This window comes from Lactuca serriola, chromosome 5 (assembly GCF_051521515.1).
Source record: "Lactuca serriola cultivar US96UC23 chromosome 5, Lser_US96UC23_V15, whole genome shotgun sequence".
NCBI classification, from domain to species: domain Eukaryota; kingdom Viridiplantae; phylum Streptophyta; class Magnoliopsida; order Asterales; family Asteraceae; genus Lactuca; species Lactuca serriola.
The window spans coordinates 1,093,556-1,116,030 of record NC_136412.1 but is presented as its reverse complement, the minus strand read 5'-3'; the positions used below and the strand labels follow the sequence as shown (position 1 = coordinate 1,116,030).

Genomic DNA, 22,475 nt, shown 5'->3' with positions numbered 1-22,475 from the left:
GGTGTGACAGATTGGTATCAGAGCTAAATTGGATATAGAGAACTCGTATCCTCGAAAGAGGAAATACAACTATAGCTACATGCTCCTAATAAAAGTATTATTAATAAATATACTACTTCTTGACAGCTCACGAGAGAGGAAACTGGTTTGAAGGGCCGCTAGGGTTACTGGATTTCAAAACCGCTTATTCGCCACAATGGTTATGGCCCCCAGTGTTTCATATCTGGCCCTCGTCCGTGATTTGTAGTCTTGGAGTGCAAACCAAAATTTAATAATACTACAAACCGGACAAACAATGATTTATAAGAGTTATATATACTTTGTCCCGCGATGAGAACACTTAATAAAAGTTCTGACTACCTTTAAATAAAGCTACCAACTCAACCCTTTAGGTCAAAAGCCTCAATTAAGGTTAGTATCGTACATAGGCCATACCATAAATAAACTAGGAACACGCGCCTATGTTATATATGGTCGGCTGGTGAACAACCAACCTTGAGCTACGAGTTTGACAGACTACAATGGTTGACAGTTTTAGATATTGAAGGACGTTCTCAAGACTTGATACAGATACCTAATACCTAAACTCCTTGTATCAACTCCCATACAACATATACATAGAAAAAATCATAAAAATACTTAAATATCTGGGATGACGACCAGATTTCGTGATATACCTAAATTCGAAGAAGAATAAACAACCAATAGCTTTGTAAAAAGAGAAGCCCATAGTTCCTAGTAGATCTTTCGATAGTCTCCAAACTTCTATCTCCCCTATCTCCCAAAGATGGTGAAGATTCTTTCGAAGACGAACCACTTAAAGAACCCTTGAAAAGGGGAGGAAACTGAAGAAGAGAAGGGAACGATCGAAGATGAGAAACCAGTTGAAGAAAACCTAAAAGGAAAGGGACTAACAGTTGAAGAGTTCACCATTCAAACGCCACCAATGTACTATCTCTACTGATTCATTTCAGGTGCATGCTCTATATGGACACTCCTAAGGAGATGATTCCACCTCATCCCAATGTGATAGTTATGCCTAAAGGAAGCAATTGTCATCACAAGAGTTAGAAGAATTCACAAATACTCTGAGAGAGAACTAATAGTCTCAAGGAACAAGAATATGACAAGTCATCATTCCCCAAGTCCGTTCTCGCCTATCGAAAAGTCTATCAATAAAGTTGTGCTTCTCCCAATTGAACGAAGTATTCGAATTAAGCCAACTAATCAAATCTATGATAGTCAACATGAATATAATAGAATACGCCACTCACACTCTAAGCTAGAGATTCGGAGAACTCAAGAAATAAGAATATGATGAAAATTAGATTGCCCGTATACTATTCCATCATATCAAAGAAAGGTCATTACCCACGGTCAGTAAATATATACTGGAATATAGAGTCCAACTGACCTAAAGCAGACTAGGAATCAAACGATTCTAACAAATTAAAGGGTGCGTGAAACTCATAATCAACTCGAGGAGCTAGCCAACCTACTAATTAGAACTTTTAAATATCTAACAAGTTTACCTAGGGCGAATAGTAACCTTAGACTAAGGTCAGGAATCATGGGAAAATAGATTATATGCAAACATTTATCCCTTTTATGTCTCTCAGTGAATGAAGCCTTTTCATTACTAACCCTACCCATGTTTGGAAACTGGTGTAACAAGGTGTAACTAAAATGAAAGTGTTTATGCCATCGAGTGTTTCAAAGGTCATAAATATTATCACTCCTTGCTCTATAATTTGGAAATCTACGGGGTTTCCAGAATCGATCCCTATTTCTCTATCGTTTGGAATCGGTAGGATTTCAATTCTCTCTTTATCATTTAAATTGGCAGGATTTCAACTCTCCCTCTAACATTTGGAAACATGTAGAATTTCAGAAATCGATCGCTCTCTCTATCATTTTAAAATCCGTAGGATTTTAGGAACAAGTCACACTAACACACCGTCATATAATACGACTTATACATGCTCGTTTATTACTAAATTGTTATCGGTACATTTCCAGTCATCAAACTTCATTCATATGTGCTATTTGATTATGGTATCGATATAAGCTTCACTGACCATATGTTTAGATGCATGCTAAGCCATAAATCCTTTAACGGCCAAGTAAAAGGTATCTTAGAGATACTTACCAATTTCCCCCTCACCTTGAATTACCACGTCTCTCACGTCAACCTAATACCCATGACCATTGGAAATTTCGATGAGATTATCGAAATGGATTGGTTATCACCTCTTTGAGCCAAAGTTCTATGCTACGAGAAAGTCATCCGATTGCCCATACCCAACGAAGAAACTCTTGTGATTTATGGAGATAAATTTGGGAAGAACCTAACAGCCATTTCGTGCGTGAAGGGACTAAAGCGCTTACAAAAAAGATGCTTCACTTTCGTGGCCCACGTGATGGATATGCAAGGCAAGGGTAAGGAAATCAAAGATATTCCACAAGTGTGCAATTGCCTGGACGTATTCTCAGAGGATCTACCTGGACTACCTCCAGTCAAGCAGGTGGATTTCCGAATCGACTTAAACCAGGGTGCAGCGCTAGTGGCAAGATCTCCTTATCACCTGGCTCCAGTAGAAATGCAAGAACTATCCGGTTGACTCCAAGAACTAATTGACAAAGGCTTTATCTTGCCAAGCTTTTCACCTTGGGAGCTCTGGTGTTGCTTGTCAAAGAGAAGCATGGATCGTTCAGGATATGCATCGACTATCTAGAGTTGAACCAATACCTACTCCTGAGGATCGATGACATGTTCGACCAGTTGCAAGGACCCCACTACCACTCGAAGATCGAACTAAGATCCGATATTCATCAACTCAGAGTTCAAAGAGAAGACACTCCTAATATGATATTTAGGACATGGTATGGTCACTACAAGTTCCTGGTTATGCCCTTTGGGTTGACCATGCACCGAAAATATTCACGAATCTTATGAACCGAGTGTGCAAACCCCATTTGTACATGTTTGTGATCGTCTTTATCGATGATATTCTAATATATCCACAAACCAAGGAATAATATGACCAGAACTTGCGTTTAATTATGGAACTACAAGGAAGGAGAAACTATATGCAAGGTTCTCAGAATGCAAATTTTGAAATCAATGAGGTGAGTTTCCTCGATCATGTGGTCAATAGCGAAGGAATTCATGACGACCCTGTAAAGATTGAAGCAAATACAGATTGGAAAGAACCAATGACATCAACCGAAGTACGCTAATTATTCAGGCTTATGGGCTATTACCAGAGATTCATCGAGAATTTCTCTAAAATAGCCAAGCCTCCAAATTCTCTAACCCATAAAGAAAAGAAATCCGATTGGGGAGACAGTCAAGGGTATGCCTTCCAGAGATTGAAACAATCGTCGTGCCGTGCACCGATCCCGCCTTTCCCCATAGGGAACGAAAGACTTGGAAGTACTCTGCGTTGCCTCTTGCCAAGGATTAGGATGCATGCTGATGCAAAGGAATGAAGCCATTGTATACGCATCCAGACAACTTAATCCAAACGAGACAAACTACTCTACCCATAACTTGGAATTGGGAGCTGTAGTGTCTGCCTTAAAGATTTGAAGGCACTACCTATACGGGACAAAGAATACCGTGTTCACCGAACATAAAGGCCTACAACACATCTTCAATAAGAAGGAGCTCACTAAGACTAACAAAGGTGGGTAGAATTGCTAAATGATTACGAAAGAACGGGCAAAACTACTTTGTGTAAAGGCTCTAATCCTAACAGTACGCTATAGTCTCACCACCCAAATTTGAGCCGTCCAACTGGAAGCCCTCACACCTAAAAACATCGTCTAAAAGAACCTATGAGGAATGGAAAAACAGTTCGAAACCAAGAAAGACGAAACACAATATTTGATGAGCATAATTTAGACACCGAGGGTTGGTGAAGTCAGGAACCTAGTTTTATAAAAAACTTATAAGTCGAGATATTCGATGCATCGTGGATCAGACAAGATGCACCTTGATCTTAAGAGGCATTATTGGTGGCCCAACATGAAGTCAGAGATTGCCACGTATGTCGGTAAATGCTTTACTTGTGCCATAGTCAAAGAAGAGTACTAGAAGTCATCAGAACTACTATGACAACCATCAGATCCAAAATGGAAATATGAATAGATAACCATGGAATTCATAACTAAGTTGTTGAAGACATCAAGCAGTTATGACACTACCTTGGTATTGGTCGACCGTGTAAAAAAGTCTGCTCATTTACTAGCCATTAAAGAAACTGACAAGATGGAGAAACTCACTAAGGCCTACATCAAGTAAGTAGTGACTGCAGGGGGTACCGATATCTATTATCTCAGACTGAGATAGCAGATTCATTTTTAGATTTTGGCAAACATCGCAGAGATCTCTTGGAACCAAACCAAACGTGAGTACTGCGTATCATCCTCAAATTGATTGACAAAGTGAAAGGATGATACAAGCTATGGAAGTCATGCTCCATGCCTGTGTGAATTACTACGATAATGCATAGGATATTTATTTATCGCTAGTCGAGTTTTCGTACAACAATATATATCATACTAGCATACATGCTCCCTCATTCAAGGCCTTGTATGGATGAAAATGTCGCTTTCTGTCATGCTAGTCAAAAGTTGGAGATATCCAACTGGCTAGAAAGCATGTTGGATATACTTTATGTATTGGCCTCGAGGTCACTCAGGAAATCACGCAAAAGATCGTTCAGATCAAGGAAAGGTTAAAGGCCACACACCTGTAGTAAAAGTCCAATGGAACTCTCATAGAGGGCTGGAATTAGTTGGGAACATGAAAACCAAATGAAACACAAGTATCCACGACTGTTCAACTGTAACAACCCAAAATACGACCCAAAAATTTTTGTTTCAATATTACTAAAAAAACCACATCATCCAATAACAAGGACCATGGAATGAGTACTCAAAAGACATAGTAACTGTGTCGAAACAAAACTGTATCAATCATAACAAATGTCTGAATAAAAATCCCAGGATAAACTGAAGCTGTGGTGGGTGCGATGCCATCAACCCGAGCTCTTCCCTTTGCTAGCGGAAGTACCTGAAACCAAAACTGAAACTGTAAGCACGAAACTTAGTGAGCTCCCCCAAACTACTACATACCATACAATAACACATAAACAATTATTTTGGCCCTGCCCACTGCATCAGACCGAAGTCCGGAAACTGCATCGGACCGAAGTCCGGAACTAACCAGGGCCTTGCCCTCTACATCGGACAGAAGTCCGGAACACATAACACGAATACATGATTGAATCACAAAGACATCAAGCACACTGAACTACTACATCGGACCAAAGTCCGGAACTACTGCTAACTAGACGGGCCGACATTGTGGCCGTAGACCCGTTCCTACTGGAAGGAAACTCACCTCGTAACGTTGGCTACCGAGATGCTAAATCTGAAACTGCCTGACTGCTGCTCCGGAACTCCCCGACTACAAATCCCATAAACACTAAATCAAATACTGAATACTAATCTCAGGGTAAAATGACTATTTACCCCTGGTCAAGTCAACTTCCATGAGGTACCTCAGTCATCTAATAATAATGACCATGGAATGAGTACATCATCCAATAACAAGGACCATGGAATGAGTACTCAAAATACATAGTAATTGTGTCGAAATAAAGCTGTATCAATCATAACAAATGTCTGAATAAAACTCCCAAGATAAAACTGAAGCTGTGGTGGGTGGGATGCCATCAACCCGAGCTCTTCCCTTTGCTAGCGGAAGTACCTGAAACCAAAACTGAAACTGTAAGCACGAAGCTTAGTGAGCTCCCCCAAACTACCACATACCATATAACAACACATAAACAACTATTGGGCCTTGCCCACTGCATCGGATCGAAGTCCGGAAACTGCATCGGACCGAAGTCCGGAACTAACCAGGGCCTTGCCCTCTGCATCGGACCGAAGTCTGGTACACATAACACCAAGACATGCTTGAATCACAAAGTCATCAAGCACACTGAACTACTACATCGGACTGAGTTCCGGAACTACTGCTAACTAGACGGGCTGGCATTGTGGTCGTAGACTCGTTTCTACTGGAAGGAAACTCACCTCGTAATACTGGCTGCCGAGATGCTAAATCTGAAACTGCCTGACTGCTGCTCCGGAACTCCCCGACTACAAATTCCATAAACACTAAATCAAATACTGAATACTAATCTCAGGGTAAAATGACTATTTACCTCTGGTCAAGTCAACTTCCTGGTCAAAGTCAACTTCCTGGAGGTACCTCAGTCATCCAATAACAAGGACCATGGAATGAGTACCTCATCCAATAATAAGGACCATGGAATGAGTACTCAAAATACATAGTAACTGTGTCGAAACAAAACTGTATCAATCATAACAAATGTCTGAATAAAACTCCTAGGATAAAACTAAAGTTGTGGTGATTGCGATGCCATCAACCTGAGCTTTTCTCTTTGCTAGCAGAAGTACCTGAAACCAAAACTGAAACTGTAAGCACGAAGCTTAGTGAGCTGCCCCAAACTATCACATACCATAAAATAACACATAAACAACTATTGGGCCTTGCCCACTGCATCAGAACAAAGTCCGAAAACTACATCGGACCAAAGTCTGGAACTAACTAGGGCCTTGCACTCTGCATCGGACCGAAGTCCGGAACACATAACACGAAGACATGCTTGAAACACAAAGACATCCAACACACTGAACTACTACATCGGACTAAATTACGGAAGTACTGCTAACTTGATGGGCCGGCATTGTGGCCGTAGACCCGTTCCTACTGGAAGGAAACTCACCTTGTAATGTTGGCTGCCGAGATGCTAAATCTGAAACTGCTTGACTGCTTCTCCGGAACTCCCCGACCACAAATCCCATAAACACAAAATCAAATACTGAATACTAATCTCAGGGTAAAATGAGTATTTACCCCTGGTCAAGTCGACTTCCTGGTCAAAGTCAACTTCCATGAGGTACCTCAGTCATCCAATAACAAGGACCATGGAATTGGTACTCAAAATACATAGTAACTATGTCGAAACAAAACTGTATCAATCATAACAAATGTCTGAATAAAACTCCCAGGATAAAATTGAAGCTTAGGTGGGTGCGATGCCATCAACCCGAGCTCTTCCCTTTGCTAGTGGAAGTACCTGAAACCAAAACTGAAACTGTAAGCACGTAGCTTAGTGAGCTCTTCCAAACTACCACATACTATAAAATAACACATAAACAACTATTGGGCCTTGCCCACTACATCGGACCGAAGTCTGGAAACTGCATCGGACCGAAGTCGGGAACTAACCAGGGCCTTGCACTCTGCATCGGGCCAAAGTCTGGAACACATAACACCAAGACATGCTTGAATCACAAAGACATCAAGCACATTGAACTACTACATCGGACCGAAGTCCGGAACTACTGCTAACTAGACGAGCCGGCATTGTGGTCGTAGACCCGTTTCTACTGGAAGGAAACTCACCTCGTAACGCTGGCTGCCGAGATGCTAAATCTAAAACTGCCTTAGTGCTGCTCCGGTACTCCCCGACTACAAATACCATAAACACTAAATCAAATACTGAATACTAATCTTAGGGTAAAATGACTATTTACCCCTGGTCAAGTCAACTTCCTGGTCAAAGTCAACTTCCATGAGGTACCTCAGTCATCCAATAACAAGGACAATTGGAATGAGTACATCATCCAATAACAAGGACCATGGAATGAGTACTCAAAATACATAGTAACTGTGTCGAAATAAAACTGTATCAGTCATAACAAATGTCTGAATAAACCTCCCAGGATAAAACTGAAGCTCTGGTGGGTGCGATGCCATCAACCCGAGTTCTTCCCCTTGCTAGTGAAAGTACCTGAAACCAAAACTGAAACTGTAAGAATGAAGCTTATTGAGCTCCCCCAAACTACCACATACCATACAATAACACATAAACATCTATTGGGCCTTGCCCACTGCATCAGACTGAAGTCCGGAAACTGCATCAGACCGAAGTCTGGAAACTGCATCGGATTAAAGTCCGGAATTAACCAGGGCCTTGCCCTCTGCATCGGACCGAAGTCTGGAACTGACTAGGACCGTGTCCCCTGCCTCGGACCGAAGTCCGGAACTAACTGTATCGGTCCGAAATCCGGAACTGACCGGGACCGTGTCCCCTGCATCGAACCGAAGTCCGGAAACTGACTGAGCATAACATAGCATAACATAAACATATCAACTAGTATAAGCACATATACTGCATACTGGATCGGACCGAAGTCCGGAACACATAACACCAAGACATGCTTGAATCACAAAGACATCAAGCACACTGAACTACTGCTAACTAGACGGACTGGCATTGTGGCCGTAGACCCATTCCTACTGGAAGGAAACTCACCTCGTAATGTTGGCTGCCGAGATGCTAAATCTGAAACTGCCTGACTGCTGCTCCGGAACTCCCCGGCTATAAATGGCATAAAATCTAAATCAAATACTGAATACTAATCTCAGGGTAAAATGACTATTTACCCCTGGTCAAGTCAACTTCCTGGTCAAAGTCAACTTCCAGTTGACCAGACTCGCCGAGTTGGGCCGTCAACCCGCCGAGTCCCTATTATCCATTCTAACTTCATCTGACTCACCGAGTTGTATGAACAACTCGTCGAGTTCTCCTTCAACATAGGAACACATCGAGTCTGTGACTCGCCGAGTCATTTGAACAACTCGTCGAGTCTGAAGAACAACTCGCCGAGTTGAAGAACAACTCGTCGAGTCCCTAGCTTACTACTACTATACAGTCGATCCTAATCAATTTCAGTGCTTCCAAATCATAGATCTGAGCTTCTAGGACTGGTTTTACACGTAAAGTTTCCAACTTTACGTGCATGCACAAGAGGATGAGGCTAAAATACCAAAAATCAACAAACAGTAAGCACTTAGGGTGTGGAACACGGCCAAGATTGCATAAAGGTGGCTATAATGAGCTCCTGGAGTTCAATAATGTCCAAATCTAAGGTTTCCATCCAAAGGAGAGTCCATATCTCAAGTTTTGAATCATAAAAGGCTCCAAAGAAGACATAACAAGCATAAAAGAGGGTTTAATGGAGGAATACACAAAGTAATAACATCATTACCAGAATGAGAAACAGATGGAAGCTAACTCCTGGAAATTCCTTCTCTTCTATGGACCTTCTTTCCTTCCTTCTCTTCCAAAGCTTCCAAACTAGCACAAACACACTAAAACTCAACAATGGGGGCTAGAGTTTACCGAGGAAATGCTCTAAAGGTGCAGGAGGCTGGGGTGGGAGGCTATAAGGACGTTTAAATAGGGTCAAACCCTTGAAATTAGGGCTTCATCTAGACATGCAGACTCACCGAGTCCCAACATATGGACTCGCCGAGTAGCCAACTTAAATCGCGAGCTCATCTCGCTTCTACTCGACGAGTCGGGCTATAGACTCATCAAGTACCCTTTAAGAAATGGAGATACTTTAATTATATTTACATACCAGAATTAGAGCGTAACATCAACGGTGATACCTCCACTAGTGGAACGAAATAGTTGTAGGAACGAGATAATTTCGAGACGACATTCCTCTAACGAGGAGGTAATGTGACATCCCGAAAATTTAGGGCTGAATCTGTAAACGGTCAGGTCACCGTGAACCTTTTCGTATCTCGATCGATCGAATTTTAATACATATTATAGTAAAAATATTTGTAAAAGTCAGAAAAATCAGACGCTCCGGACCAATTAGACGTGAAACTTCAAACACGGATTCCCAAGAGTTCTAAAAATCGAAAAATTAATCTGTTTGGATTTCCTTTGAAACCGTTGAACTTAAAACTATTGTTCACCAAGTACTCCTTTAATTGATTTAATAAAAAAAAACTAAATAAACATAACAAATATAAATAAATAAATAAAAACAAAATTAAAGTAATAGTGGGATTATTCATTTAATTAAATCTACTCATCTTAAATGAATGCATATTAGTCTAGGGGCAGATTTGCAATTTCCTGAAACTAATTTAGTCACAGTATATGAAATTAGGGTGGAGTTAGTTAGTGCGCCAAATAACAGGGACCATTTGTGCCAAAATTAGAAAGACCGTGTCTTCTTCCCCATCAGCAGGTGCAGGTTTCGTTTGTTCTCTTCTTCCCCATTAGAACCGATCCAAAAACGAATCTTGGAAAGGAAGTGGTCCAAATTCCTCAAAGGTGAGCCTTTGACTAAATTGATGAGTCTCTTTCAAATCCTTTTGACTGGAAATCCCGGATTTAAGGCTATTAAGAGGAAATTGTCAGCATTGGAACTTCACCACCAAGAACCACCATACTACCCTCACTATTCAATTGAGTCCTACCCCTTTCTCCTTGCTAGAAACCGCCATCCCACCCCACTGCCGCTGCAGGAGCTCCTCCCTCCACCACCATAACCCAACCACCCATCTAGTGCTCAATCATACCCACCCTCCAGTCACCTCTACTGTCTTCGTTTTGGTTTCATTGTTGAAGAAAAAAAAACAAGATACCACCACCACTAAGGGTGGCCGAGAACCATCTTCATCTCAATCAAGAACCAGCACCGGTGGTCTTGAACCACCGTGTTGCACCACCAGACACCATCCAACCTCATCCTACCTCCTACTCCCTCCCTCTCGACGATCTGTTGTTCATAAAATGAAGAAGGGTACCAGAACTGCTAAGGGTTGCCACCCACGACCACCAACCACCGCCACCACCGGAGCCATTGCCCCTGCTGCTTTTCATTCACGAACTCGACTTTTTTGTGATCACCACCAACTCCTCCTTCTTCCCTCGTGTCATTCCCAACAAATGTAAGCAAGGACGAAGTAGACTGGAGCAGCCCTCGCAACTGCGTTTGTAGACAACAATTACCCATCACCGCCGCTGCCATTTACTTCCGAAGTCACCACCACGGACGACTTCACCACTGTTTCTGCATTCGACCACCATCGCCGCCTCCGCAATTTAATTCCCATCATCGATGATGCCGGCCAAGGCCAAGAGACCCAACGAGAAACCCAATTTCCGTCTTAACGGCACCTGCAACTCGTCAATTGCAAGAGACGGATACTGTTCAAACTCCCACACATTTTATTTAAATGTAAACCTAGAGATCGAGAATATATCCACTTTTGACCCCTCAGTGAAATACATCAGTCACTAAGCCCAAACTGACTTTGGATTTATCCAGATTTAGTCCCTCCAGCATAAACCCTAACAGATTAAGTCATAAAACTCAAATCTGCTTGAAATATGCACTTTTAGCCCCTGGTTTGAGAATATTTTGCAAAATTAGTCCCTGGAGTATGATTTTGGCAAAATCAACCCCTATAGTTTATTTACTTTATCAAAGACCACACTATACTTAATAGTTAATACCCAAACTACCCTTTTGGGTTTATTAGGTAATTTAAATACAACCGGTGATCCGTTTTAAGAGCAAGGAGCGTCATGAAATGACTTTCACGACAAGTTTCACCCTCGAGATTCGTCCACGCTTCAAGGGTGAGTGTTTACGGCCTCTTTTTAATATTTTTACGCTTTGGGGGAGAATACATGTGCTATATATATTTATTGATCTTGACAAACACTTACCAAATTCAAAACTAGTTTATAGATATTATTTTGTTAAATAATATTTCATTTACAAATAAGCTAGTGATAAATATGTTTTATATAAATATGTTACAGTTGTTTTTTTTTTTTTTTTTTTTGTTTTTTTTTTTTTTTTTTTTCTAAATACAACTAGTACAGATAACAAATGATTTCTGCATACAAAATATTATGATTTTATGACAAAATATGTTATAAAACTTATGTTTTAAAAAGTTACCGCATCTGTAGTATTTCATGTGCATACCAAACATACATATACGAGTTATCAAACTCTTATCTTGAAATCATTTATGTACTGTGTACACTACCATGAGATTTACCACTTGTTTGAACGAGCATTACACATTTTTATGGATTTTCTTATCAAGTATAACCGGTTTTTCATGAAGAACTCTAGTTAAGGGCCTTATGAGTGAGACTTTATTCATTACCCTAAGTGCAAACAAACACTTAAAGACCCACACCACTATAACCGTTAATCTTCGGAGTTGAGATAAGTATGTATGGATCTATACGGGTAGACATCCCCAGCCGTGGTTGCTAGTTACAACCTCGACCGATCAATCGAAGCGGGTGATAAGTATCTTAAACAGTTTTACGACGTCCAATGAAGCGTCGTAGGGGTAGGTACAGTCACATAGCTCGGCTATAGGACTCAATATAAGCATTACTAGATCTCATAATCTAGAAACCACATATCCGGTTTCTCTGATTGTCAAACATTTTGAGTATGGATTTACTCACGGTTTTCTTTGAGTACCAAAATTTTTAATATGGAATTACTCACGGTTTCTCTGATTACTAAACATTTTGAGTATGGATTTATTCATGATTTTTTGAGTACCAAAAATTTTGAGTATGGAATTACTCACGGTTTCTCTGATTACTAAACATTTTGGGCAATGATTTAATTATAATTTTTTGTTTTATCAAACATTTTTAAACATGGCTTAAACTATAAATGGAATACCTTTTAATATTTTAAAGTATCATTACTGCAGTTAGCAGAGAACCTGTAAACTCTCACCAACCTTGTGTTTACCCTCAAACGAGCTTTCAGTCAGAAGATCAGTCATGGATTTTAGGCGACCTAGATTTATGTAGCTTTTGTTAAATCGGCCTATCTATTAAGGCAACTTTATGAATTTCTTATTATGAACTTTGTATTCAAACCTTAAAGAGTAATGTAATTGCTATGTTGTTATTGTTGTAACATGTGATGTATATTCAATTTGCTAGTGATCCATGAACTAAGTCGCACAGCCCGGTGTATTCCGCCGCCTCGGCCGGGGCGTGACAGATTTGTATCAGAGCTAAATTGGCTATAAAGAACTCGTATCCTCGAAAGAGGAAATACAACTATAGCTACAGGCTCCTAATAAAAGTATTATTAATAAATATACTACTTCTCAACTGCTCACGAGAGAGGCAACTGGTTTGAAGGTCCGCTAGGGTTGCTGGATTTCAAAACGGGTTAATCGCCACAATGGTTATGGCCCCCGGTGTTTCATATATGACCCTCGTCTGTGATTTGTAGTCTTGGAGTACAAACCAAAATTTAATAATACTACAAACCTGACCAACAATAATTTATAAGAGTTATATATACTCTGGCCCGCGATGAGAACACTTAATAAAACTTCTGACTACCTTCAACTAAAGCTACTAACTCAGCCCTTTAGGTCAAAAGCCTCAACTAAGGTTGGTAGCGTACATAGGTCATACCATAAATAAACTAGGAACGCGCGCCTTTGTTATTTATGGTTAGGCTGGTGAACAACCAACCTTGAGCGACAAGTTTGACAGACTACAATGGTTGACAGTTTTAGAGATTGAAGGATGTTCTCAAGACTCGATAGAGATACCTAATACCTAAACTCCTTGTATCAACTCCCAGACAACATATACATAAAAAATCATAAAAAAACTTAAATATCTGGGATGACGTCCAAATTTCCTGATATACCTAAATTCGAAGAAGAATGAACAACCAATAACTTCGTAAAAAGAGAAGCCCATAGTTACTAGTAGATCGTTCGGTAGCCTCCAAACTTCTATCTCCCCTATCTCCCAAAGATGGCGAAGATTCTTTCGATGACGAACCACTTAAAGATCGAAGATGAGAAACCAGTTGAAGAAAACCTGAAAGGAAAGGGACTAACAGATGAAGAGTTCACCATCGAAAAGCCACCAATGTACTACCTCTACTGATTAATTTCAGGTGGATGCTCTATATGGACACTCCTAAGGAGAGGATTCCACCTCATCCCCAATGTGATACTTATGCCTAAAGGAAGCAAATGTCATCACAAGAGTCAAAATGATTCACAAATACTCTGAGAGAGAACTAATAGTATCAAGGAACAAGAATATGACAAGTCATCATTCCCCGAGTCCGTTCTCGCCTATCGAAAAGTCTATCCGTAAAGTTGTGTTTCTCCAAATTGAACGAAGTGTTCGAATTAAGCCAACAAATCGAATCTATGATAGACAACATGAATATGTAGAATACGTCACTCACACTCTAAGCCAAAGAGTCAACTCAAGAAATAAGAATATGATGAAAATTGGATTGCCCGTATACTATTCCATCATATCAAAGAAAGGTCATTACCCATGGTCACAAAATATATATTGGATTATAGAGTCCAACTGACCTAAAGCAGACTAGGAATCAAATGATTCTAACAAATTAAAGGTTGCGTGAAACTCATAATCAGATTGAGGAGCTAGCCAACCTACTAATTGGAACTTTTAAATATCTAACAAGTTTATCTAGGGCGAATAGTACACTTAGGTTAAGGTCAGGAATCATGGGAAAATAGATTATATGCAAACATTTATCCCTTCTATGTCTCTCAGTGAATGAAGCTTTTTCATTACTAACCCTGCCCATGTTTGGAAACTGATGTAACAAGGTGTAACTAAAATGAAAGTGTTTATGCAATCGAGTGTTTCAAAGGTCATAAATATTATCACTCCCCGCACTATAATTTGGAAATCTATGGGGTTTCAAGAATCGATCCCTATTTCTCTATCGTTTGGAATCGGTAGGATTTCAATTCTCTCTTTATCATTTAAATTGGCAGGATTTCAACTCTCCCTCTAACATTTGGAAACATGTAGAGTTTCAGAAATCGATCGCTCTCTCTATCATTTTGAAATTCGAAGGATTTTAGGAACAAGTCACACTAACACACCGTCATATAATAAGACTTATACATGCTCCTTTATAACTAAATTGTTATCGGTACATTTCCAGTCATCAAACTTCATTCATCTGTGCTATTTGATTATGGTATCGATAGAAGCTTCATTGACCATGAGTTGAGAAGCATGCTAAGCCATAAATCCTTCAATGGCCATGTAGAAGGCATCTTAGAGATACTTACCAATTTCCTCCTCACCTTGAATAACCATGTCTCTCACGTCAACCTAATACCCATGACCATTGGAAGTTTCGATGAGATTATCGAAATGGATTGGTTATCACCACTATGAGTCGAAGTTCTATGCTATGAGAAAGTCATCCGATTGCCCATACCCAACGAAGAAAATCTTGTGATTTATGGAGATAAATTAGGGAAGAACCTAAGAGCCATTTCTTGCGTGAAGGGACTAAAGCGCTTACAAAAAAGATGCTTCACTTTCTTGGCCCACGTGATGGATATGCAAGGCAAGGGTAAGGAAATAAAAGATATTCCATAAGTGTGTGATTGCCTGGATGTATTCTCAGAGGATCTACCTGGACTACCTCCAGTCAAGCAGGTGGAATTCCAAATCGACATAAACTAGGGTGTAGCGCTAGTGGCAATATCTCCTTATCACCTGGCACCATCAGAAATGCAAGAACTATCCTGTCAACTCCAAGAACCAATTGACAAAGGCTTTATCTGGCCATGCTTTTCACCTTGGGAGCTCTGGTGTTTCTTGTCAAAGAGAAGCATGGATCGTTCAGATATGCATCGACTATCAAGAGTTGAACCAATACCTACTGCTGAGGATCGATGACATGTTCGACTAGTTGCAAGGACCCCACTACCACTCGAAGATCGAAATAAGATCCTGATAGTTAGTTTTGTTTACTTCTTTTTATAGTTTATTTTAGCATATTTCATTCATAATTTAGATAATTTCCATGCATATTTTCCTTATTGTTATTTTATGACTATTTCGGGTACTTTCGAATCTTGTGAGCATAATTGCAGGTTTTCGGGTCTAGCGGAGCGGGAGTGTTGGGGACGTATGGGAAGCGATGGGATTTGGTAGACAAAAAGGATGTTAGGCTTGGTGATTGTGGAGATGAAGCATGGAGCGAGCTTGATGATTATTTGAAGGCTTGGAGAGAAATAAACTTTAAATTTGCAAGATGCAGGAGTTTATTCAAGCGTGCGTAGATTATTAACCGGGCGAGTTTGGAGGATTTGGAGAGGCCAAATTGGGCTTAAAATGAAGAAAAACTTGAAGAAAATGGGCTAGGAGGTGATTGGATTCGATCTGGGCTAGTGGGATATATTTTGGAGGCCCAAAAACTCAAAGAAGCCCTTGTCAAGCACCACCCGCGCAACCAACCCGCGCAGCAGCACGCGGGTCGCGCAAGGCCCTGCAGAGGCATTTCCGGGAATTCATGTTTTAAGCTATATGGGGAAGGTTGGTTCCTATCTTTTGCATACACTTGGACATCCTATTTTTGGAGATTCTCTCTGGAGTTTTGAAGACTTTTGAAGGCCAAGAACACCTCAAGAACATCATCTTTTTACCTCTTGATTCTTGCTTAATGTTTGGTACAATCTTCTCTAACTTTGTTTCTTTGGGTTTAGCCATGCTTGGCTAAACTAATCTTGGTTGACTTTTGGTTAATCCTTTGAACTTTTGTTGAATGTTGAAGGATCCATGAACATGTTCTCAAATCTTTATGGGAATGTTTTGTGTTTTAACATCTTATCACTACTTGTATGTTTTAGTTCATGAGTTTAAATGTGTTTGTGGTGATTAGTTGGCTAATTTCTTGATTAAGTAAGGATCCTCAAATTAGCAAGCAACAAATGATTTTTGTGTTGTTTTTGCTTCACACAATCATAAAAACATTTCCTCCAACATGGTGGTGAAAGCATTTGACCCCTCTTGGATTTGGTGACTTTTTGGTTCTTAATGCTAGTTGACTTTCACTAATTACATGCTTAATGGAAATTGTGATTTTAACTAAGGAAATTGTTATGAGCTTCTCTAACCATTTTAACAACTAAGAAAAGTCTAGGTAATCTCAAGCTTCTTGGATTACTATAGCCAATTTAAGGATTTAAAACAAGTATTGCACCATTGGATTCTAATGATATGTTCATCAAAAGTCAAAGTGAGGAAAGTTTAAGTCAACCATCTCTCCCTTATTGATTTTACATCAAACCCTTACTTTTGATGAAATTGTCTAATTAAATCATAGTTAATTCTAGTTTGTTTCAAGTATTTCAAAACACCAAAACCCCCCATATTATTTTTATTGTTATTTTACAAGTATTTTTACAAAGAGATTTTTCATATCATTATAAATTGAACCAATCTCCGTGGATTCGACCCCTTTACCACTATACACTATTTTAGTGTGTAATATTTAGGGTTATTTATTTTTGTTGGCCTCGACAACCACCAAATTTTGGCGCCGTTGCTGGGGATTGGTTTATTTTTAATCAATTTGTTTCTCTATGCCCAGATCTCAGCATACAGGTGACATGATTTACAACCCAGAAATCGAAAAAGAAGCAAGGCGTTTGGCGAAGGAAAAACGAGTTGAACGTGGTCAAACTTCTAACCCCCATGGGGACCCGGAGGTTGAAACCACTTCATTAAGTGATATAGAACCCGATTCTAGTCCCGACCCTTGTGAAGAAATTCCCGAAACACCACCCATACAACAAAATCCACCCATTATTGAACCAATTGCAATGGCGGACGGATGAGAAGTTCCCGAAAGAACTTTGAGGCAAATGATGGAGACCGATGTTACACAAACTCCAACCAATATCAATTACCCGATTTTGGAAGGAGGCTCGGAGTTGAAGTCAAGTTTAGTCCATCACCTACCAACTTTTCATGGATTGGAAAATGAAGACCCTCATAAGCATTTGAAGATGTTCTACATTATTTGCACTAGCATGAAGCCACAAGGGTCAACCGATGACCAAATCAAGCTAAGGGCGTTCCCCTTTTCATTAGCCGATAGAGCAAAAGATTGGTTATTCTATCTTCCATCGGGGTCGATCAACTCATGGACCGACATGGCAAGAGCTTTCTTTGATAAGTTCTATCCCGCTTCAAGAGTCTCAAGTCTTAGAAATGAGATTTGTGGAATCCGCCAAGGTCAAAATGAGACTTTCCACGATTATTGGGAGAGGTTCAATAACTTATGCTATAGTTGCCCACAACACCAAATTCCGAAACAACTCCACATTCAACATTTCTATGAGGGATTGTTGCTAATGGAGAGAAGACTAGTTGATACCTCAAGTGGTGGAGATGTATTTAGTAAAACTCCACAACAAACAAGACAACTTTTCAACACCATAGCCGCGAATTCTTAACATTTTAGCCCGTGCCAAGACATGAAGAGAGACACACAACACAAAGTCAATGAAGTGGGAACATCAAGTCTTGAGTCTCAAATAAAAGATCTAACCTCCGTTGTCCAAAAGCTAGCCATGGGACAAACTCCACAAGTGATGCTTTGTGGAATATGTGCAACAATGGGACATCCTACGGATATGTGTCCCATCCTTCAAGAAGATGCGGAGCATGTGAATGCCACGGGAGAGTTCCAAAACTACCACAGCAAACCATCTGGTTACCAAAACGCATATAATTCATGTTGGAAGCCAAATCCCAACATGAGCTACAACCCAAGACCATTGCCTTAAAATGCATTGGTTAGACCATCCTATCCACCACCACAACCTCATTACCAACATCAACAACCACACTATCAACCCAAACCGCACCCTCCACATCATCATCAACAACCTCCTCAATCTCAACCAAGTAGCTCCGGAATGTCTCTTTAAGACATTGTCAAATCTCTAGCCACTAGTACCCAACAATTCCAAACAGAGACAAGGACTAGTATCTCCAACCTTGAAGCACAATTAGGAGATATAGTTACATCCATAAGCAAGTTGGAATCCCGTGGTAAACTCCCTTCTCAAACCGAAAAGAACCCAAATGTCAATGTGGTGACCTTGAGAAGTGGCAAACAATTTGGAGAAAGTAGTTCAAAGAAGAAGCCGAGGGAAGAAGAGGAAGAGATAGAAGTTATTCCTGTTGAAGTACCTATAATCAAGAATGATGCACAAGTCAGAGTTCCAAAGAAGACTGCCCCTTTAGTAACACCAATAGCTACTCAACCACCGTTCCCCTCCCGACTTGCAACTTTAAAGAAGAATATGGAGGAGAAAGAGATTTTGGACACCTTCCGAAAGGTGGAAGTAAACATCCCTCTACTTGATGCAATCAAGCAAATCTCGAGATATGCAAAGTTCTTGAAGGAACTTTGTACCAACAACAGGAAGTTGAAGGGAAATGAGAAAATTTTGATGAATGAAAACACATCCATGGTTTTACAAAGGAAACTTCCACCTAAATGCAAAGATCCCGAAATGTTCACGGTTCCTTGCAAGATTGGAGATGTCACTTTTAGTAGTGTTATGCTTGATCTTGGTGCCTCTATCAATGTCATGCCCTATTCGGTGTACGAATCATTGAATGTTGGACCCTTAAGTGAAACCGGTGTCATAATCTCTCTTGCGGATAAATTAAGTGTCTTTCCTAGAGGTGTTTTGGAAGATGTCCTAGTGCAAGTGAACCAATTGGTCTTCCCTGCGGATTTCTATGTGATTGATCTAGATGAGCAAGTGTCCTCTAAATCAGCTCTAATCTTGCTTGGGAGACCGTTTTTGAAGATGGCTAGGATGAAGATCGATGTGTATGCGGGAAGTTTGACAATGGAGTTTGATGGTGAAACGATAAGTTTTAATATTTATGATGCCATGAGATATCCTAGTGATGTTTCATATTTGTACTTTGTTGATGTTGTTGAGCCAATTACTCAAGAATTGTTTGAGTTATCTAACGGTGATATGTTGGAGATGATCTTAAGCAAAGGATTCGATTGTGGGAAGCCAGCCGAACAATTAAAGTTTTATTCTTTGGATCCGGAAGTTGAGAAGTTGGTAAATAAAATGGAGATGAAGAAATCCACAAGATTAGATGTCAAGCAAATTGAATTGCCCCCAACTCATACAAAATTGCTTCCATCCCTTGTTCAACCACCCAAATTGGAATTGAAGGTCTTACCTCAACACTTGAAGTATACCTACGTGGGAAAGAATGAAACCCTTCCGGTTATCATTTCAACTCACTTAACCGAATTTGAAGAAGAGCAACTCCTCAAGGTGTTGAAGGAGCATAAAGAAGCCATGGGTTGGACGATTGCGGATATCAAGGGATTGAGCCCCTCCACTTGTATGCACAAGATCTTAATGGAGGATGAATGCAAGCCAAGTAAAGACACAAAGAGAAGGTTGAATCCGCCAATGATGGAAGTTGTGAAGAAAGAGATATTAAAGCTTCTTGATGCGGGGATGATCTATCTAATCTCGGATAGCAAGTGGGTAAGCCCGGTGCAAGTCATTCCAAAGAAGACGGGAATCACAGTGGTCGAGAACAACAAAGGTATGATGGTCCCCACCCGTGTGCAAAACGGGTGGAGAGTATGTATTGACTACCGTAAGCTCAATGCAAGCACACGAAAAGATCATTTCCCATTGCCTTTCATTAATCAAATGTTAGAAAGGTTGGTCGGGAAATCTCATTATTGTTGTCTCGACGGGTATTCCGGTTTTCACCAAATCCCGGTGGCACCAGAAGACCAAGAAAAGACGACATTTACATGTCCATTTGGTACTTTTGCATACCAGAGAATGCCATTTGGATTGTGTAACGCCCCGGCCACTTTCCAATGTTGTATGGTTAGTATCTTTTCGGAATACGTTGAAAACATAATTGAGGTTTTTATGGATGATTTCACGGTATATGGAAACTCTTTTCAAGAATGTTTGACTAATCTCACAAAAATTTTAAAAAGATGCATCGAAACAAACTTGGTTTTGAATTTTGAGAAATGTCATTTCTAGGTGAGTCAAGGTCTCATTTTGGGTCACATTGTGTCAAAAAAAGGAATTAAGGTAGATAAAGCCAAAATTGATGTTATTCAAAGCTTACCTTACCTGACTTGTGTTCGGGAAGTTCGTTCTTTTTTGGGCCATGCAGGTTTCTACCGAAGGTTCATCAAGGATTTTTCAAAGATAACAAGACCAATGTGCCAACTCTTACAAAAGGAGGTCGATTTCGAGTTCAATGAGGCGTGCATAGAAGCTTTTGACAAGCTCAAAGAGTTGCTTACATCCACTCCCATCATGCAAGCACCAAATTGGGATCTTCCCTTTGAGATCATGTATGATGCAAGCAACTATGCGATAGGCGTCGTTTTGGGTCAAAAGAATGGGAGGGCCTCCCACGTGATCTATTATGTATCAAGGACACTAGAAAATGCTCAAAGCAACTACTCTACCACGGAGAAGGAGCTATTGGCCATAGTGTTCGCCTTGGAGAAATTTAGACAATACCTACTTGGTACCAAGGTCATAGTGTATTCGGATCCTGCAGCTCTTAAGTACTTGTTGACGAAGAAAGATGCAAAGCCTAGACTCATCCGGTGGATCCTACTGTTACAAGAATTTGACTTGGAAATCCGAGACAAGAGCGGATGCGAGAACCTCGTTGCCGATCATCTAAGCCGGATCAATTCAAATGAAACTCATCTCCCATTGCAGGACGAGTTTTCGGATGAGCATCTCTTTTCCCTTACTCAATCTATTCCTTGGTATGCCGATATCGTTAACTTTTTGGTCACAAAAAGGTATCCCGAAACATTCACACATGCTCAAAAAGTCAAGTTGAAAAATGATGCAAAATACTATGTGTGGGATGAACCTTATTTGTGGAAACATTGTCCCGATCAAATTATTAGGTGATGTGTGCCCCAACAAGAGCACCAATCCATTTTGCAATTCTGTCATGAATTTGCTTGTGGGGGACACTTCGGATCTAGCCGGACTTTGATAAAGGTCCTTGAGTGTGGATTATTTTGGCCAACCATGTCACGCGATTGTTATATGTTTTGCAAAAGTTGTGAGCGGTGCCAAAGGACAGGAAACATTTCGCAAAAGAACCAAATGCCCCAAAATCCAATCCTTGTTTGTGAAATTTTTGACGTATGGGGATTGATTTCATGGGCCCTTTTCCCGTCTCATTTGGCAACGTTTATATTTTACTTGCGGTTAACTATGTTTCTAAATGGGTTGAAGCTAAAGCCACAAGATCGGACGATGCCAAAACGGTTATCGAGTTTTTAAAGTCTAATGTTTTTGCGAGATTTGGTGTGCCTAGGGCCTTGATTAGTGATAGAGGGACGCACTTTTGCAACAGAATGATGGAGGCTCTATTGAAGAAGTCCACGTGACCCATCGTGTATCTACTGCCTATCACCCTCAAACGAATGGTCAAGCGGAGGTCTCGAATCGTGAAGTGAAGTCTATTCTAGAGAAAACAGTGAATCCGACAAGGAAAGATTGGACTTTGAGGCTTGACGATGCCTTATGGGCCTATCGGACCACTTATAAGACCCCGATAGGAATGTCTCCCTTCAGATTAGTTTTTGGAAAATCTTGTCATCTTCCCATTGAGTTAGAGCACCGAGTG

The 22,475-nt window shown here is 40.4% G+C and overlaps 1 protein-coding gene across 1 annotated transcript; it reads left to right on the top strand.

The window, feature by feature from the left end:
• Positions 1 to 17,818: 17,818 nt before the first annotated feature.
• LOC145053900 (uncharacterized) lies at positions 17,819 to 21,748 on the top strand. The gene is made up of 6 exons (XM_079002021.1): positions 17,819 to 17,898; positions 18,904 to 19,670; positions 19,767 to 20,387; positions 20,505 to 20,743; positions 20,849 to 20,899; positions 21,053 to 21,748. Exons 1-6 carry the CDS (start codon positions 17,819 to 17,821, stop codon positions 21,746 to 21,748), a joined length of 2,454 nt encoding a protein of 817 aa, XP_078858147.1.
• Positions 21,749 to 22,475: the final 727 nt, after the last annotated feature.